Source organism: Capricornis sumatraensis, chromosome 7 (genome assembly GCF_032405125.1).
Source record: "Capricornis sumatraensis isolate serow.1 chromosome 7, serow.2, whole genome shotgun sequence".
Lineage (NCBI taxonomy): Eukaryota > Metazoa > Chordata > Mammalia > Artiodactyla > Bovidae > Capricornis > Capricornis sumatraensis.
Genome location: NC_091075.1, coordinates 95651180 through 95671806, shown reverse-complemented (window position 1 = coordinate 95671806; position 20627 = coordinate 95651180). Strand labels below are relative to the sequence as shown.

The 20627-nt window shown below is 42.8% G+C and overlaps 1 protein-coding gene across 1 annotated transcript in view; it reads right to left on the bottom strand.

Moving 5' to 3' along the window:
* Positions 1 to 20627, bottom strand: part of FRAS1 (Fraser extracellular matrix complex subunit 1) — a 317287-nt gene that overhangs the window by 49642 nt on the left and 247018 nt on the right. Inside the window, exons 49-57 of the mRNA XM_068974976.1 lie at positions 19436 to 19663; positions 16724 to 16837; positions 14861 to 15011; positions 13450 to 13609; positions 10804 to 10972; positions 7417 to 7663; positions 5690 to 6034; positions 3704 to 3864; positions 2499 to 2646 (exon numbers count right to left, since the gene is read on the bottom strand). Of these exons, the coding sequence (XP_068831077.1) occupies positions 2499 to 2646; positions 3704 to 3864; positions 5690 to 6034; positions 7417 to 7663; positions 10804 to 10972; positions 13450 to 13609; positions 14861 to 15011; positions 16724 to 16837; positions 19436 to 19663 (1723 nt within the window). The remainder of the gene's footprint in view (positions 1 to 2498; positions 2647 to 3703; positions 3865 to 5689; positions 6035 to 7416; positions 7664 to 10803; positions 10973 to 13449; positions 13610 to 14860; positions 15012 to 16723; positions 16838 to 19435; positions 19664 to 20627) is intronic.

The following is a 20627-nucleotide window of genomic DNA, read 5'->3' as shown; positions in this document are numbered from 1 at the left end:
CATCTTCAGGGCAACACCAAGTCTAATTCTAGGTATCAGAGCAGAAGAGAAAGGTGAAAACAGAAAATATTCTGAGATGAGCCACTTAGATGATTTAACAGCCATTTCTAAAAGGAGCTAAGATCACTTTGGGAGGCTGAAAGCTGACTTTGCAAGGATTTTCTTTCTTTTTTTTTTTTTTTTTGACCATGGAGGCAGTATGCGGGATCCTCTACCAGGGGATCTTACTTCTCCTACCAGGAATCAAACTTATACCCTCTGCTGTGGAAGCATAGTGTCAAACCACTCAGGGAAGTAGGATGCCGGAACTATTCAACACCTTGGATTGTGGTGGTGGGTGAACTTTGATTTATGTATGTTAGACCTCAAGAAACCTAAGTCTAAAATAAGATACTATTTTGGATATATGAAAACATATAACAAAAAACTGCTTCAAATAGTTTTCTTCAGGGAGGGGAGACAGAGGCTTGGGAGATAGGAATAGAAGGAAGACAATTTTCATAGTATGATTTTTGCTGTTTACTTTTTCTTAGTTATGTGTGCTCAGTTGATCAGTCATGTTCTACTCTTTGTGACCCCAAGGACTGTAAACAGCCAGGCTCTTCTGTCCACTGGGATTCTTCCATGGGATTCTCCAGGCAAGAGTGCTGGAGTGGGTTGCCATTTCCTTCTCCAGGAGATCTTCCTGACCCAGGCATCAAACCTATGTCTCCTGCATTGGCAGATGGATTCTTTACCACTGAGCCACCTAGGAAGCCTTTTTGAAAACTATGTAAGTGAATAAATTATTTAAAAACAAAGACATTGGTGATAACCCTGCTGGGCTTCCTGTTCCTTCTTTGATGACACTGAAAAACATCACTGTGGGTTCTATGTCAATCCGTAAAGAGGCTAAGGAGGGTCCCCCTGCTTGAAGTGAAAGGTTTGACTTGATCTTCTCTACCCAACTCTAGAATCTGGCAATTTTAGAGTTCACCAATTCTTCCCCAGAAACAACGGTGCTTTCCTGTTCATTCGCTTGTTACGGAGGCCAGCTCTTCAGTGGGCACTCATATTTTTGTCCAGGTGCTCTTGCGTGCTCATTCGCTTCAGTTGTGTCCGACTCTTTGTGACCCTCTGAAGCATAGCCCGCCAGGCTCCTCTGTCCATGGGAATCGGCAGGCAAGAATACTGGAGTAGGTTGCTGTGCCCTCCTCCAGGGGATCTTCCCGACCCAGGGATTGCGCCTGCGTCTCTTAAATCTCCTGCGTTGGCAGGCGGGTTCTTTACCATTAGTGCCACTTTGTCCAGGTGCCTGTGTCTATTTCTTCCTGCACATCACCCACAGGATGGTCAGTATTTATTTCCTCTAACAAAAATCACACCACTCCTCTGCTCAGAAGCATCTGCTGCTCCCCTGTACCTATAAATTCCTGATGCTGGAACATAAGACATCATAGAACTTGTCTCCAACATGTCTTTCCATTTCATTTCCTCCCATTCACCTCCTGCCAGGCTCGAAGGAAAAGCAAGCATCTCACTGTTCTCCAAATATGCATCTTTCAAAATTGTATACCTTACATATACTATAGTTCTCCATTTAGAAACGCTTTATTATCCATTAGATAAACTCCTACCACACCTAAAGACTCTGGTTAAATATCACTTCCTTTGCGAAATCTATGATTCTTCCACACTTAGTTACGATTCAGCCTCTTCTCCCATACACTACCAGATTTATCACATTATTCGGTCATTTATCATAATATATTCTACTTTTTCTGTCTGACGGTCTGATCCGCCAATTAGAGCTTGAGTTTCTGAGGACACAGCCCAACCAGGCATGCCTCATTTTATTGTACTTCACTTGACTGCCCTTTGTAGAAACTATATTTTTGACAAATCAAAGATCTGTGGCAATCGTGTTGAACAAGTCTATGATGCCATTTTCCCAACAGCATTTTCTCACTTTGTGTCTCTATGTTCCATGTTGGTAACTCTCCCAATACTTCAAACTTTTTCATTATTGTTATATTCATTACGGTGATTGTGATCAGTGATCTTTGATGTTTCTACTGAAGGAAAGATTATGATTTGCGAAAGGCTAAGATGATTAGCATTTTAGCAATAAAATATTTTAAAATTAAGGTACTTTTGTTTTTTTAGACACAATGCAGGCCCCTAATAAACTACAGTATGGTGTAAACTTTTATATACACTGGGAAACCAAAAAATTCATCTGCCTTGCTTTATCGTGATACTCACTTTAAAGTGGTGACCTGGAACTGAATGTGCAATAATCCCCAAGTGTGCCTAGCAGAGTGCCAGAAACATGAATGATTATTTCTGCCCCATATTTCTAAAAATGTGCACACACGTGTACTCATACACACACACACACACACACACACACTTTTCTTGAGTGAAAATGTGAATGAGTTCCAATGTTATGTATGTGGATATTAAGGAAATAATAGAAATCTGATCTGAGCCACCAGCTGGTATCCCCAATCTCTTACCATCCTGGAATGTGTCGTTAATTGCAATGACAGCCTGGAAGGGTTTTGTCAGTTCGGCCCCTTGTGGGGAGCTGAGGAAAACCACAAATGTCTCCAGCCCTTCAATCACTGGATACTGAGTGTCATCCAAGATGGTCAAGGTGCAATACTAGGAGGAAAATCAGGATGTTAACTAGACTTATTGTGGTGTTCATTTTACAATATTTACAAATATTGAACCATTATGTTGCATACCTGAATCTGATATAATGTTATATGTCAATTACACCTTGACTTAGCACATACCCCTCCATAAGTTTTTTTTCTAATTAAAAAAGAGAGGAAAAATTAAAGCAAATCTTATAGAATACTCACCACCCAACACTTATTTGCCTTTGGGAGATTAGGGCAAAAGTAACAACTTGTATTTCTCTGTTGGTCTTACAGTAAATTTTTAAATCCATAAATTGATGATCTATTTATCACATACCCTAGGTGTTTTTTCTCTAGACATCTGAAATCAATCAAGTGCAGTTTCTACCCTAAATCCGTGATGCTGGATATTATGCTGAAAATGGCATTTGGAGAGTTTGTCAAAGATCTAAGTTTCTTTGTTGGCTTCTGTTTTTGAACTCTCCAATGGTCCTGAAATACAAGTCTTTCGCCTCTTCGACACTCCCCTTTCCTCATCCCAGAGGTGAATGGGAAAGTAACGGCAACTTAGCCCTTCAGAAACACAGACGTCAAAACCATCAAATTAGGGTGAGGCTAGGGAAAGGACTGGAGAAGGAAACGGCAACCCACTCCAGTATTCTTGCCTGGAGAATCCCAGGGATGGGGGAGCCTGGTGGGCTGCTGTCTATGGGGTCTCACAGAGTCGGACACGACTGAAGCGACTTAGCAGCAGCAGCAGGGAAAGGATAGACAAAGCTGGTTTTTGTCTCATCCTGCCTAGTTGGAAGCCAAAGGGCACATTAAAAAGATGAAAATTACAATATTAACTTCACAATATTACATTTGGGATCTACAGTTGTGCCATACAGGTAATCCCTTCTAATAATTTGGTGTCTATCACCCATGAGCTTTTCTAAACATCTTAAAGGGAAGATGTCTGAAGAAAGGGAAGACAGTAATATTTCAATATTTTAGAGTCCTCTAAAGACTTTGGAGAGCAGACTAGAGACGACATGAATAATCCATCTGGCCTTTGACCTCTACATGCACACCTGCTCAGTGACACCTGGTCCGAACTCCACCTTCCTAGAGCTGGGAACGTAGTCAACTCCTGGGGTGGCAGAAGCTGGATCTGAGGGCCGCGTGGCACACCAGACAGACGTGAAGGTGGAAAGGTCAGTCCCATGGCGGATAACTGGGATCTTCACTGTACCTGAATTGAGAAGCATACGTTTCAGTGGTCAGCCTTGAACCAGAGTGTGAGTGTGGTTATCAGAACAATGTCTTCCCTTGCCGCAGCAGCTGCATCCTGCCACCTTGCCTAGTCCACGTTCAGTGATGCTCTGTGTGCCCTCTGAGGTCCAGAGGTGTCACCATCCCTCGTTGTATGGATATTAAGTTTAAGAGCAGACCTGCAGGAGGGCCCCTGCAGGAGGTGGTGCCAGGAAGACAGCCTTTAGGGGAAAGCAGTTTTGTGGCTTCTTCACAGGAGAACAATGGACTTAAGAGGGGAGGGTCCACTAAGGGAAATCAACCCTCAATATTCATTGGAAGGACTGATGCTGAAGCTGAAACTTCAACACTCGGCCACTTGATGCGAAGAGTCAACTCACTAGAAAAGACCCTGATGCTGAGAAAGATTGAAGACAGAAGGAGAAGGGGACAACAGAAGATGAGATGGTTGAATGGCATCACCGACTCAAAGGACACGCGTTTGAGCAAACTCTGGGAGATAGTGAAGGAGAGGGAAGCCTGGCGTGCTGCAGTCCATGGGATCGCAAAGAGTCGAACACGACTGAGCAACTGAACAACAACAACAAAGAGGGGTCCACTGAAAAACACCTTAAGCCTATTTATGGAGAAGAAACTCAGAGACGAGGGCCTCAAGGATGAGCTAGAAAATAGCCAATTAAGGAAGAACCAGCTAGGGGACTCTATGAGGCCTGGAGCTGAATGTCCCTAATTAAATGTTCCTAACTGGGGGATTTCCCTATTCTATCTGAGTGCTGCACACATCATTACTTAAACCATATGTGCTTATTGCTTATCTCAGGAAGAAGCTCATCTTCTGGCCGCTGTGACAACATACTTTGTAGGGCCCTAATGATATGTATGTAAATTTTTAGCTGTTTTCACAACCAAAGTCAGAGAAAAGCTACGTGACCAATCCATCAATCGTACTGTTCAAGCCAATAGCTGTGAGGTGACAAGTAGTCATGGCTGGGCATTTGTTGTATGAGGAAGGGAACACGGTATAATAGAAAGGTCTGGATTTTAATCCAGTTCTGTTATATTATCTGGTCTTTGATGATTTATTTCACCTCTCTGGGACTCCATTTGCTCTTCTTTATAAATAAGAAAGAATGCAATGCACATGGCAAGGTGGCTGGCATTCAGTAAATACTCCAAAATCTTAGTTTTTACTATTGCTAAGAATATCACCTTCAAAGAGGTGCAAGGCCTTGATCAGGAACTCAGGTTAGCAGATGCTCAGCACAACCACTGACTCTCCTATTAATAGCAGGATGTCTGTCAACAATATGAGGAAGACTTTGAGATCCATGTGGAGCCCAAAGAGGGAAGAGACCTGGGTGGAAGAAATCTGCCCACTGACTGCCTTGGGCTGTTATAGGAATGAGAGTTCCATTGTTAAAACACTGAAATTTTGAATTTATTTGTTATGGCAGTTGCAGTACACTAATTTACCTCCATCTTCAACAGATCATATCCCCCTCCTTCACGTGCAAATGTTTAGCACTACACCCTCCCTTTGGACCACAGAGGTCAGCCAGTGAGCTCTAAGTCAGGTCTCTCCCTGCCACCAGTCAGCAGAGCAAGATAAGTGAATGGAGTTCCCTAACCTTCACTATCTTTCATTCTTGGTTTTGATGCTGAGTATTACCTGCCTCAGACTGACAACGGTGTCACTGAGGAATGGCGTTCTCAACATCTTAAGGGCGTTCTCAAAACTAAGAGGAAACTATTTAAGGAAGGGATCAGGAGATGAGTGAGGGGAGCCCAGAGATGCTCTCCATTACCTGCATCCTCGCTGATGGTAAAAGCTGTGTTGCCCAAGGACACAGTAGAAGCATCATTGGGACCAGCAATGAGCACCTTGGCAGATGCCACCTTTCCGATGCGGGCATTGTCGGAAGCACCTGTCAGGGCAATCTCAAACTCCTCTTCCTCTTCATACTCGCTGTCATCAATGATCATGACATCACAGGTGGACATGGTGACACCAGGCCCAAATATCACTCGACTCTCGGCAGACATCCCTCTAGATTTAAAATCAGAGCCCGACTCTAGAGCATAGAGGCTACTGCCCATAGCTGACTTGGGGACCGTGTAGCAAATCACAGATACAATGCTGCTTGAATCCCCTGAAACACAAATGGCAAGAACACCAAAATAGTTGAATGAGCATTTCTCAAGTTTTAAAATCTCTGGTAATTTTGATGGGTATGATTCTTTTTGACATATTCCATCCAAACTCTAACAGGAAATGTCCCTACTTTGCAGTGTCTTAAGCCTGTGGTCTAAGCCACTTGAGGATTTCACATATCCCAGATCCTTCACCAAACAACCTGGAATGGATTTCCTATTCTGTGAATTTCATGCTCTATTAATTCACAAGACTCACTGCCCGCCATCTAAGACCACAGCAGGTGGAGGGAGAAGAAACATATTTGGTACTTTAAGTAGAAAAGTAATTGTGTCCTAAAGACACAATTACTATGAGCATAGCATATACATAGCACACAAGTGCTATGAGCAGTTCACTGCCTTTCTGAATAAACTTCTGCACTTTAGTTCCCAGGGAGAAACAAGCCTGTTTAAAAAAAAAAAGGAAGACAAAACAAAACACCCTGCCTCTCTGAACAAACGACTTTACGTATTAGCGCTGCCACTTACCTGGGTGATAGGCTATTTGGGCTCAGCTGGCTGACCCAGAGCAACCAACAAGACTCACCTGTCCTCTGAGTGGCATCACCAAAGGTTGGTGTTACCTGTAGTGTTGGCCACACTAACACCATCAGCAGATGCAACAAAATACCTGACATCATCACTTACAGTCTGGTTGTGGCTTTGAATAGGGATCTAATTTCCATGTGTTTAAAAAAATTTGTTTTTAAATATTATTATTGGACTGTAATTACTTTACAATATTGTGTTAGTTTCTGCTGCACAGCAAAGTGAACCAAAAATCCATATACATATAGCCCCTCCCTCAATTTCCATGTGTTATTAAAGTCACAATATTTCACAGTCATAAATCCATATGATCTTTCTTTTGATTTTCCACCCCAGTGGAATCACCCTTTATTTCTCACACATGGTTAATTTCTCACCTGAGCTCTACATGTGACACTCACATGGGGAAATCTTTAAATACATTTTCAGTCTCCCAAGAAGTAAGACAGGAAGCCACACTGTAACTGCCTGCCTTGACCAAGGCTACTAAATATTTTTGGACTGGGTGACTGATTAAGAACTCTGAGTTCAGGAGTCATTTGCAAGGCCAAATGTAACTAGCCTTCTGGTCACACTAAAGAATAAATGGGCATGCAAACAACTTCAACGGAGAATCCGTCTGTAGAACTCACTGTAGGGAGGATGGTTATTGGGTATTGAAGTGAGTTGATAACCCGTGATGCATCCCCACACGTGAGTTAACATGGTACATGAGCACATGGCATGTGAAAAGGACAGAATAAACGTTAGCTATTATTACAGCTCCTTGACGCCTTGGGCACCAACAGACCTTTTCTTTCAATAGGTGCAAACAGAAAGCCAGCACTCTCGTTGACCCGGTAGGTCTTCTTATCAAACTCTAATGTGGGCTCGTCCTCAGTGTCATTGATAATGACCTTCGCCTGGGTGAACTCCCCTAGTAGGGCGTACGCTGGCATGCTGAGCTCCACGGTGAAACTCTCGACGTTCTCAAACACATTGTCATCGTTGATGACGATGGTGCAGGACTTGGTGTCCTCTCGCTCATCAAACTGCACCTGTCACAAAGGAAACAACAAGGAGATAAGCCGTGCCTCAGATTCCCCTGATCTGCTCCCTAAGAGCATCATAAGAAAAAAGAGGACCCAAGTCCAGTGGGCAGGCCACTGGATGAAATAGTTGGTTCTTCCAGCCAATCCCTCCCGCTATATCACTTCTCCCCATTCTACCTCTGCACACCGGGGCTGATTCACGGCATACAGACATGGAAGGAAGAGATGTCTCCTACCATGCGGTACATGTAGAAAATCATGTAGGTAACTAGTCATATCCTGTTTTGTTAACTCAGCTGGGACAGCAAGAGTCATTTTTTTAATCACCTAAAAATATTGCTTTCCTATTTATTTGGTTGTGCTGGGTCTTGGTTGCATCACAGGGGATCTTTTAGCTGTGGCAAGCAAACTCTTAGTTTTGGCATGTGGGATCTAGTTCCCTGACCAGAGATGGAACCCAGGCCCTTTTCATTGAAAGCACGGAGTCTTAGCCACTGGACCACCAGGAAAGTCACGGCACAAGTCATTTGATTACTCAGTTCTCCTTCTATTTGTGGCAAGTTTAACTGGAAAGATCTTTGAAGTTGGAGTGTGAAATTCTGGCCTCAAGTCCTGGCTCTGTTACTTCTAAGCTGGGTTAGGCTATAAAACTTTACAAACCTCAGATTCACCATTGGCTAAATAACAACAATATGTCTATTTCACATACTTACTGGGAGAACTAAATGAGACAATGTAAAATGAAGGCACTAACTTTACTTTAAAGCATGGAACAAATGCAAGATATTATCATCATCACCATATTCCTCATATAATTAAAACTGACATAGAATCTCAGTGCACTGAATTATGGAGTTTGAATTCAGAGAAAGTCACATTATGAACAGGCCAGACTGAATTTTAACTTTACTATTACATCCTTTCCCATTTAGATGTAGTAGATCCATAATGTGAATTAACTTAGCCTGATATAAAATAGAAAAATTAATTTATATGCATATAATTGTGAATTTATAGGGATTTCTTCTGGTTTTACTTTGTCTTTGTAAAAAAGATGATGCTTAAAACCTACACATGGAACCAGAGTTATGGATCAGTCTAAAACGGAGTGGAAAGGCAGTGGGCCTGGACTGCATTTTGTGAAATAGCTAAAATGTGTGAAAATTAGTCCTAAACGTCTGGGGTCACACAAATCTGAAACACACATGCTTTTCATCAATAAAAATGTACTATTCCACATCTAATCAATGTATCAAATTAAGTTTTACTAAGATCCACATTTTAAAATGCTCCCAGCTAAGTGAAATGCTCAAAGGTCTGTATTTAGGTCTAGAGCACACTGTCTGTTGTCATTCTCTGAAAAACACAAGTATGTGCTCTTTTTTATTATTTTGCTAAAAGATTCCTTAGCTTATCTGATCTATTGCAATTTCTCATTTAAATTTGACATAGATTAGAAGTTGGGATTAAAATATACATACTACTATTTATAAGATATCAGGGCTTCCCTGATAGCTCTGCTGGTAAAGAATCTGCCTGCAACGCCGGAGACCCCAGGTCACTTTCTGGGTTGGAAAGATCCACTGGAGGAGGGATAGAATACCCACTTCAGTATTTGCCTGCAATACAGGAGACCTGGGTTCAATCCAGGGGCTGGGAAGATCCCTTGGAGAAGGGAATAGCTACCTACTCCAGTATTCTTGCCTGGAGAATTCCAAAGACTGTATAGTACATGGGGGTCACAAAGAGTCAGACACGACTGTGTGACTTTCACATATGTAAGATAATAAGGACCTACTTTATAGCATAGGGAACTATACTCAATATTTTGTAATAACCTATAATGGAAAAGAACTGAAAAAGAATATATATATGAGTCACTTTGCTGTACACGTGAAACTAACACACATTTTAGATCAACTACATTTCAGTAAAAATGAAAAAAAAAAATTTGACGTAAGAGGCATTAGCTTAGTCCAGCTGAAATGCTTCAGAAAGAGAGCCCACTTCTCTTTACAGGGATTCATGCTGCCATAAGAATAATGAAACTACTTTTAAAAAGCACTTAATAAATACCTAATAAGTGCCAGGTATTGTAAAATACTTAAATCTGACACGTAGAGGGCGTCCTGCCACCAAGGAGTTTATTATTTATGTCCTCTTTTCTCTTTTGCTTTCACTTTTTCTTTTTTCTCCTTCATTCACACCCTGGCACTAATTACCACTGCTACCACTGTCACGTAGACATGTGCAAATGTGTGTGTGTGTGCACGCATGCATACATATGTGTGTATCTACACTCCTACAAATTCAAACAGCTGCCAACTGATTTTCTCTAAGGCAACTCACACTCAACATGTCCAAAGCAGAATCAAGATCACCCCCTCGCCAGACCTGCTCCTCTTTGGTGTCCCCTCCCAGCAAAGGCATCACCATCCATCTCTCCCTTCTGTCCACTCTGTAACCCACTGCTGAATCCTATCAATTCTTACTGGTCTGTTGAATCCACGCACTTGTTTCCACCTTCACTTCATTTGTTTTATTGGAGTTTAGTTGATTTACAATGTGCTGGTTTCAGGTATATAGCAAAGTGATTCAGTGATACGTACATATGTCTTCTTTTCAGATTCTTTTCCTTTATAAGTTATCACAGAATACTAAGTATAGTTCCCTGTGTTATACAACAGGTCTTCGTTGGTTATCAATTTTATATGTATAGTAGTGTGTATTCGTTAATTGAAAACTCCACCTTCACTTTATAAATGAAGCTCATCTCTCATGCAGCGGATTCCAAGAGCTCCCCAACTAGTCTCCCTACCCTTCAGGTAATGAGAAGTAGAGAGGAAAGGTTAGGATATCACAGGCTGAGTGTACAGCATGGTGCTGGGAGACTTTTCTTGGTCATGAAGCGAAATGTGAAGATTGAGAAGCCAGACAGCAGTTAAAACTGCAGCAGGGACGAGACAGACTGTGAAGGAGAGGGCACTGCGGGAAGACCAACGTAGCGCAGTGACCCGAGGAAGGGTGCAACGGGCAGGGAGCTGGGTAAACAAGGGGGAAACTAGCACAGTTGACGATAGCCGCCTCCCAGCCTGGCTGCAGCCCGCCGGCAGTTCAGGAGTCAGAGGCCCCCATGCCCACCTTACCTGGCCAGCATACTCCACATAGTCCTGCTGTCCCGGCTGGGAGCCCACCCGGGAGCTGGAGGTGGCCGTGCCTTGCTCCGTGCGACACAGGACAATGGCGTACTGGTTCAGGTTCCCCGTCCTCTGCACCGTGACACTCACTGACCCTGCTTTCTCACTGACGTTGTAGCTGGAAGCACACAAAAAGGCCATCTCTGAAATTCTGAAAGGGCTGTGAAGAATCCATGTGCTTAATGCCTATCTCTGAGGGTTGGTTAGTGGGGTCAGACAGTTCTGAGAGGAGGTGGTGTGGTTTCTATAAGAAGTTAGCTGTAAACTGGGGGACTCTATTCACTCGTGACAGTCACAGAAGCAGGTGACCAAAGAAGGAGTGGATGGAGAAGGATATCTGCCCCATTTTTAGAAGGAGTTGGAGGACAGTCAGCACATAAGAGCTATGCCCTCCGTATTTCAGACCACAAAGAAAGAGCAAATGATGTCGTCCCAGTGTGGTAGAGTGATTAGCAGAGGTCAGTGAGTTCCTTTGGAAGAAAGCTGCTTGGAAGCCAATTAATAACTTGGACCAGGTCTCCAGGGTGTTTAAAAGAGCCAGAGTGGTGTCAGAGGTAAGAAAATGAGAACTGGGCCAAGGTAACAAAGGTGTCGAGGCAAATGGGGCTTTATGACAACGGGGGAGGGCCAAGGTGCTATAGACTGGAAGTGTGCTCCTCCACATCTGTATGTTGAAACCTTAATCCCCTCTGTGGCAGTAACAGGGGTGGGGCCCTCGCAAAGGTGATTAGGTCACAAGAGTGAAGCCCTCATGAATGCGATTAGTGCCGTCATAGAAGAGAGCTCTATCTGCCTTCTGCCACGAGAAGTTACAGCAAGAACTCAATTCTCCATGGACCATGAAGCCGGGCCGCATCAGACACTGAATTTGCCAGCACCTCAGTCTTGGACCTCCCAGCCTCTAGAGCTGTGAGAAATAAACTCCTGTTGTTTACAAGTCACCAAGGTTATGGTATTCTGTTATAGCAGCTGGAATCACTAAGACACAGAATTAACATAGCTTGTTAACGTAGGAATTTCTGTTGAATTGCAAAGCAGGAGGCAAAGTATATAGGTGCCATTTATTCATAACAAGCTATCCAGGTTGAGAAAAGCTCAACCTGAGCTGGGCTTTGTTTTTCATCACTGAAGATGGCCATTAACTTTGACTTGTGGCTTACTGCCGTGAGGCTTGCCGGCAAAGTGTCTTTGAGAGGTATATCTTCATTGCCAGTTTGGGGACTCTCTGTATTAGTTAGTCCATCAAACATTAGAGGGTTGTCCAGAAAACATCATCAGTTTTATTCAACTTATTCAGTTTTGAAGGAGTTACAAGTAAGAGGTAAATAGCAGCAGCGTGTATGTATATAAAGGAGAATGAAATGGCAACCACTCCAGTATTCTTGCCTGGGAAATCCCATGGACAGAGGAGACTGGTGAGCTACAGTCTGTGGGGGTCACAAAAGAGTTGGACATGACTTATCGACTAGACAATAACTACATATACATATAACACATATATATGTTAATTCATATTTTCCACTCATTCTCCAAGTGTGTGTGACAATAGGATAGCCTCCATCTGGGGCACATGAAACCAAGTTCGCATGCTTTCTTCTTTTCTTCCCAAGATCCAATTTTCATTTGAATTATAATGAGATTGGTTTCTTTGTGGGTCTGTAAAATGTAGATTTAAATAATTATATCTCCCACAAAAATTACAGTCCTAGTTATAATCTAATCTATAAAATCAGCTCTGTGTTTTACCACTCAGTGACTCTCTGCCTCTGGACTCCCCAACAAGACTACAAAAGCATCTTGAAGAGCTGTCTGTGTTAAGCTATGAATTTTTAACTAAAGATACATAATTCTGTGTACACCAAAAGAGCAAGGGGGAGAATATAAGCTTAAGAACAGGGAGAATGGAGACAGAAGGCAAAGACTTTGCAGGCCAGTGATTATTTTTTTCAATGTATCTTTTCCCCCATCAGTTCTTCTGGATTATCTTCTAAACTTGAAGACAGAAGGAAAAATACTTTCAGGAGAAGCGGTAAAGCATGATGGTTAAGATCACTGGACTTTATTGCTTATTAGCTATATGACTTCAGATAAGTTAATGTTGTTTAGTTACTAAGTTTTGTCTGACTCTCGTGACCCCATGGACTATAACCTACCAGGCTCCTCTGTCCACGGGATTCTCAGGCAAGAATATTGGAGTGGTTGCTGTTTCCTTCTTCAGGGAATGTTCCCGACCCAGGAATCAAACATGCATTTCTTGCATTGACAGGTGTGTTCCTTACCACTGAGCCACCTGGGAAGCCCTCATATAAGTTACTTAACCTATTTCTGTCTCTGTTAGCTTCGTTATTGTGGAGGCAACAAGGTTATTCATCTCGTAACTGCAAGCATTAAACAAGATGACGTATATCAATTACCCCCTACAGTGCCTGGTATATATGGTATTCAAGAAATATTTGGTGCAATTATTATTTGTATTCTTATTATCATCCCACCATCATGACTGGATGATTACAGCTGACCTCCAAGGTGCTTCATCTGGGCTTTCTCTGCTTTCCTGTTTCATTTCTGAAGAATGAACACCTATAGCACTTGTACCTGGTATATTTAAAACTGATGAGGGACCACTGGATATGGAAGATGTTGTCGTTGACCACATTGGGTTTACTGTCTTTCACCAGAAACTGAAAACTATCCATCATCTCATGGATCTTCTCTTCATGCAACACGTAACGAATCAACCCCAAGTTCACATCCTCTGTGGGAAAAAAAGATACTGAATTAACCAGGGGATGTAAAGACAGCCAGTTTATTCTTCTAGTGTATTACAGACAAAACTTATTTTTCCAGGAACAAAAAAAGATTGTAGTCTTAAAAATAAATGTTTCTACCAGATCTTAAAATAAGATCCTGCAATTCTGTTTGTGTACAGGAAGTACCCTTATGCTGTTGTACAATGACAATCCCAGGGTCTTGGCAAAAAAGCAGTTTAATAAATGTCTATGGAAAGTTAAAAGCAAATCTTTGAGCCAACAGAGAAAAGTTTCTGACCCTGTCTGCCATGCATATATGCTTATATCTGTCCCTACTTCCTTCATAATGGAGGTTCTTTGGAAAGTATGTGTTACTGAGAAAAGCTGGGGTTGGATTAAAACAGCCCCCATCTCAAGACACAGATAACATGGGGCTAGGAAAGAAAATGGATTGAGGACAGGGATTAAAAGGAAATATGGCACATAAATTGTAAGACACAGTTGTGTCTACCCAATCAGGTCCATCCCCTACAGCAGTCTAGAAGACTCTGAAAAGTTTCCAATAAACTAAAATACAAATTGGTTTGCTTGATGTGATTCCAAACAGGCAACTATTCTATTGAGCAATCTACCCATGTTGATTTTTCTTTGCTGAAGACATAAAAAATCATAATCCTTTAGAGAAAAAAAATTAACCACACAGGATCGCAGATGTTTCATAAATTCTGGTGGCTATTTTTGTTTTGAAAGCAAACCCAGAAGTATCACATGATCTTTTCCAAACAACTTGGTCAAAACTGAAAGCAATTTGGGAACTGAGGAAGCCAGGTAAAGATAAAAATTTTCTTTTTGGGGGCCATAATTTGGAGTAACGGAAAAAAATATCAGGAGAAGTAAAATTTCACTGTTGGATGGTTAGATGCCAAAGGATCTATTTGTCTGTAAATAGGTCCTGGGTGGAAGTAGCTGGCAGTGGTTGCGAGAAAGATGAGGGAGGCAGCGGAACTGGGGTTAGAACAGACCCTTCCCACTTCTCATATTAGTTGCCCAGTCGTATCCAACGCTTTGAAACCCCATGGGCTGTAGCCTGCCAGGCTCCTTCGTCCATTGGATTCTTCAGGCAAGAATACTGGAGTGGGTTGCCCTTCCCTTTTCCAGAAGGATCTTCCCAATCCAGGGATCAAACCGGGTCTCCTGAATTGCATGCGAGTTCTTTACAACCTAAGCCACCAGGGAAGCCCAGCTCCTACGCTCACCCTGTGTGAAGGTAGCCACTGCCCTGCCAGGCTGCAGCTTGCTCTCCACGTGGCCATGCTTGGGGCCCGTGGTGATCTCATAGACAAGTTGCAGGTCCTCTGTGTCCGGGTCCATGGTCAGCAGTTCCTTCTTGGTGATCAAGTTGGTTGCCTGGAATAGAAACCCATTAAATTTAATTCCTGAGATGGGAATAAAGCAGGAACAAGACCCTTTGACTCAGATTTAATTCAGTTCAACCATGATTTACTAAGTCCATTTACTGCCTGGAAAACTTTGTCAGGATCGAAGAGGTTATGAGGATAGAAACCATCCCAGCCTCTGCCCTTGATGTTCATTCTTTCTTGGGGAAGAAAGGCTTATAAGCAAGGTAACTGTGGTGAGTGCTATAGTGGGAGGCTCAGAAAAGACTGCACCACAGTTTTAGGGAGCCAGGACAATTCATTCCATCTAGATTAGGGATGAGGGTGGCTTGAGTTTGGCCTTGAAAGAAGGTTGGAACTTTGAAAGAAGGATACAATCCAGGGAAGATGGCCAATTTATACCATATAAGAGTTGATTACAGTGCTTGAAATTAAGACAGACAAATATATAATATCCCAATACTGCTCAATGTACTGGCTAAATTTTAATTCACTCATTTATTCATTCAATAAATATTTAATGAGACCAAAGGTTTGAGAGAAAAAAAGGATGGGCAACACTATTGAATGTTACTAGGCCTAGTAAAATAAGGGCATGTAAGTGATCTTTGATTTGGTGAAACTGAGGCCATTGATGACTTTGATAAGAGTCACTGCAGTAGGGTAAGAGTTGGAGGTGGAAGACCAATCGGAGAAGAAGAGAATAGGATGGTTCTGAGTATTCAGAAAAATACCAAATAGAGCATAAGAGGAATCTGTACTAATTTTGTCTCATATATTTTAAAATTCCCAATGAGTTCAGTGGAAAGCTGTAACACCACTGCTACATATACAACCAACTCATCAGTGACATGGAAATGGAAAAATTCACATTCTAGAGGCAATACCACAAACAAAAGTATGAAACCAGTTCCCAAACTGAGCTGAAGAACTGTGTGTGTTTAGGTGGAAATGAGAATTTAATGCTTGACATGGTACCAGGTGAGACTTATGGCATATCTTAAAATGACCCAATTGGGACTTAGGAAAAGGAGAAAAAAAATTAAATTTCTAGAAATCCTCTGATGATACTCATCTACCAAAAAACTTACTTCCTTTCCATCTATGGCATGTACAAGAAGTTTTCCCCAATCCACCCTCCCCTTTTTCTAGTCAACAAACTTTTAGCTGAGCACCAAACTGCCCAGCTAGACACTCCATGCAACAGATAGGGCCAGAGGATCAATTTCTTCTTAAAACAATATGAGTGTAAGTGATGTGTTTAATTTCTGTATCACTTGCTTGAAATTAAGTTCCTTGCCCCCTGCTTTTCTATATTCCTCTTCCCATGGTATGCAGTACTGATGAACAGCTGGAGTTTTGGCCCTGCTTTTTGATAGCAACACTTTAGTGATAGCAGAAGAGTAAGACAGAAGGAATATGCATCTCTGGTCACGTGGACCCCTAACCTCCCCACTTCCATGCTTTACGTGAGAAAAAAAAAATTCTATCCTGTTTGAGCTACTATATTTGGGGGTCGTTCTGTAAGAACATCTTACAGATGTATTAAACTATGTATTAAACTATAATACAATTCTAACCAGACTCATGGAGCTCAGCAATCTTAAGAACTCACCTTACTTAAGGAGGAATAGACATGAGTTGAATAGTTCTGTTCATATTGTCACAAATCGGATAGAGCCCAAGTTGGTTAGTGAGACAGTAGCAGATGGAAGGCCTTACCTTGCCATCCATGTACTCCAGCCATTGGAGTCCGAGGTTGGTAACAATCTTAGGGGTGCCATCATCCACCGGGAGGATGTCTACCCAGAACTGCTGAAGTGCTGCTGTTATGATCTGGGATGAAAGCCAAAAAACAAAACTCATCATTCACACATCTCTGAAGTATGTCAGGTCTAGGACTTACAGAAGCTGGAACCCCTGAAATCTGTTGACACTTCAAAACAGGCAACTGAGCAAGTTTCCGTTGCTTATCACCACTCGGCTCCTGAGGCTTCAGGGACAATGCTGACTGACAAAGTGGAAATGATATAAGAAGAAAAGCAAGACACAAGTGGCACTCTTGCTGGAATTTCAGCTACTATGGAAGCTGGTTTTCCCAAACCTAAGCTTTCTTTAGTTGAGTTCAATATTATCCCCAAGGTGAAACAGTAAACAAAATATCTTCCTTTCAATAACTCTCATTAAAACTTCCATCATTAAAATGTGAATGTCAGGGACTTCGCTGGTGGTCCAGTGGTTAAGACTCTGCAATCCCAGACCCCAGTTTGATCCCTGGTTGGGGAACTAAGATCCTGCATGACAGCATTGCCAGGAAAAAAAAATTAGTTAATGTTAAGGTCTTCAGGTAGGATTCTGCTAGATGTGAAAAGACGTTTTATGGGAAGAGATTTCCCTTTTTTTTTTTTTTTTTTTTTGAGAAAGAACTCTTCACATGGGGAAAGGGAGCAGAAGAAATCAAGAATAAGAGCATTTGTGAGGACTTCCCCAGTGGTCCAGCGGTTAGGAATCCACCTGCCAACGCAAGGGATATGGGTTCGATCCCTGGTCTGGGAAGATCCCACATGGTGTGGAGGAACAAAGGCCACGGGCCACAACTACTAAGCCCACGAACCCTAGAGACCACACCAAGAGAAGCCGCCGCAATGAGAAGCCTGTGCATCACAACTAGAGAGCAGCCCCCACTCGTTGCAACTAGAAAAAGCCTGCTCACAGCAACGAAGACCCAGCACCACCACTCCCCCTCCCCCCAAAAAAAAGTGTGTGTGAGACTAGTGAAAGACTTCCAGTTTACGACTTTATCACCACACAGATATACGCAGGCATATTCACAACACTCGTGGGGAGTGCGGTCCAGTACCTCCCCATTTTGGAACTGATACAACAAGCTGGCAGACAGGGCAGCAAGACACTGGTGTTTCAGTCTCCTCCAACCCTCCCAGATAATTTCCATTTTCAAAACGCCACGGTCCCCCTGGAGACCAGCTGTGACCTTTTATGTTTATCAGAGAGGTGGCCCTCTTGTTGATTCATCCTGAAATCTTTTTTTTTTTTTCCTCTTCTGAAAGTCAAATGCACTGGAGAAGCAGCCACAGTATGGGAGAGGGAAAATGAACGTGATGACCTGCCAGGTGGAGATGCAGCAGACACTGAAACGGCAGGGAAATCCCAAGAGCCTTCCTACTAACACCTTGGCCAGCTGAGAATGACCTTCTCACAGGCTGCTGGTTTCTAAAGCACACTAGAGGATCTTTCCTGGCCAGGCAAAGAATCATTCATCATCAAAGTAGGAAAAAAAATTGCAGGCCCGAGAGAAGCTGCTGACCCTTCGCTTATGCTGGAAGTAAACAGTAGGGTGTGATCACGTGCTCACTAAAACTGCTTATGCTGAGTCAGACAGCTGTGTGAGACGTCAGGGGTCCACCTTTCATCAGAGTTGCAGTTATTCCTAGGGGAAGTTTATGGTGCTGCAGGAAATCTGCTAAAAAAGAGTTAGAACTGCAGGGAGGAGAGTGAAAGGGGATGTTTATAGTTTCTTCTGAACACCTAAATGTTAGAAGTGAGCAATTCCCTTAAGGGAGAGAAGCTTGACAGCTTCATGACCTCAAAAGAAAAGCATCTTCATTTGTTCCACAAGCTGGTCCTAAAGTGACCACCATGATGATTATAGCCATAATTTATTGGCTATTTCTTGTGTTTCCTGTGTAAGGCACTGGGCTAAGTGCTTTGTGTAATCAGGGGAGTAGATATCCTCATTTTACAGATAAGGAAGCTAAGGCTTAGAAAGGTTAAATGACTTACAAAGACACTCAGGTAGTAAGTGACAGAAGCAGAATTTAAATCAGTGTCTTTTGGATGCAAAAGCCATAGTCTTAGCCACTGTAATTCTTCATGAGACTGAAAACTCTGACTGGCTCAGGAGACGATTTGGAACCATGTGATCTTATTGAAAACCCAGATGAGAGAAAAAAGGAAGGAACAAAGGGTGAGTGCAAAGGAAAAGGAAAAATAATAGCAGTAATAATAACAATAACGACCATCTTTTCTGTGAGCACTCAGTCTTTGCCAATAGTGCTAAGCATTTTTTATGGATCTTTTTGATCCTTAGACCAATGGAAGCTGGTGATGATCCTTGTGCCCACTGTACAGAGGAAAAGCTGAGGCTTATGGAAGTTAAGTCATGTGTCCAAGGCCAATTAGGTGACAGAACCAAAACTCAAGCAGTGTTGAGTACATGCGTGCTAATTTGCTTCAGTTGTATCCGACTCTTTGTGATGCTATGAACTGTACCCACCAAGCTCCTCTGTCCGTGGGATTCTCCAGGCAGGAATACTGGAGTGGGTTTACCCTTTGCCTAAAAATGCCACGTTCAGCCTCCAGACAAGCTCCGGCCTGCTGTGCTCCACCTCCCTCTCTGCTGTCTCTGCCCCTCACCTCTTTTCCCCCTTCCTCAACAATGAAGAAAGGGTTCGTCCCATCAGCCACGATGAAGGTGAATCGGTCTCTGAGGGAGTTGCTGCCGTCGTGGCTGTAGCGGACCCGGCTCTGGTAGATGTCCTCCATGGTGAAGGTGGACGTGAGCTGGAAGGGCTGCCCATCGGCGGTTCGCTCGATGATGCCGTGGCGTGGGGGCTGCACGACCGTGAATGTGACGGACTCGGCCTGTCATGGAGGCAACAAGAGGAGAAGGGAACTCTGTATCAGGAGCCAGACGTGAGAGGGTTGGTCAACAGGTGGCCAGGAGCAGTTAAACCCAAAGACCTTTATAAAACAAAGACTGTCTTTTCTTTATAGACACCAAAAATCAAGCTAAGGAAAGAAATTATATTGGTTACTATAATCGAACTTATGTTCTGCTGTCTTCTGTTTTTAAGATAAGACATTTAAATTTGTCCTTTTGGGGTCATAGGGGAAAACTTGAATTTTTAACCTCTAAGATGGTAAGAACCAGACCTTTTAAAATCACTCATTTCCTTTTCATGCACTCTCCTCCCCCAGCACACACACGTTTCCAAAACTCATACATAGAATCTATGCATCAGAACAGAAGCATAACTTCCCATTTTTATTTTTTTAATTGGAGTGTAATTGCTTTACAATGTTGTTAGTTTCTGCTGTACAATGAAGTGAATCAGACATCTATGTACATATATCTCCTTCCTCTCAAAACTCCCTCCCACCACCCCCATCCCACTCCTCTAGGTCATCTCAGCACCCAGCTGAGCTCCGCCTGTTTTACAGCAGGTTCCCACTAGCTATCTATTTTACACATGTGGTGTATATATGTCAACACTATCCTCTCAATTCATCCCACAAATTTCCCATTTCTAATAACTGCTTCTAGGGTGACATGAGAAGGAAAAATACTGATGAAGAAAATCCTGCTCAGGACTCTCCAGTGATTTCCCACCATCTTGGAAGAAAATGCAGAGGCCTGACCTGGGCCAAGAAGGTCCTCTGTGACCTGGTTCCACAGTTCCTCTCTGGCCTCATCCTTTTCCTCTCCGGCTTGTTCACGGGGGTCTAGACCCTTCGCCTGGCTACTCAAGTATTCCAAGCGCACTGGACCACAGGGCTTTTGCCCTCCTGAGGGATTCTCCCAGGAAACTGCACAATCTGCTCTTTC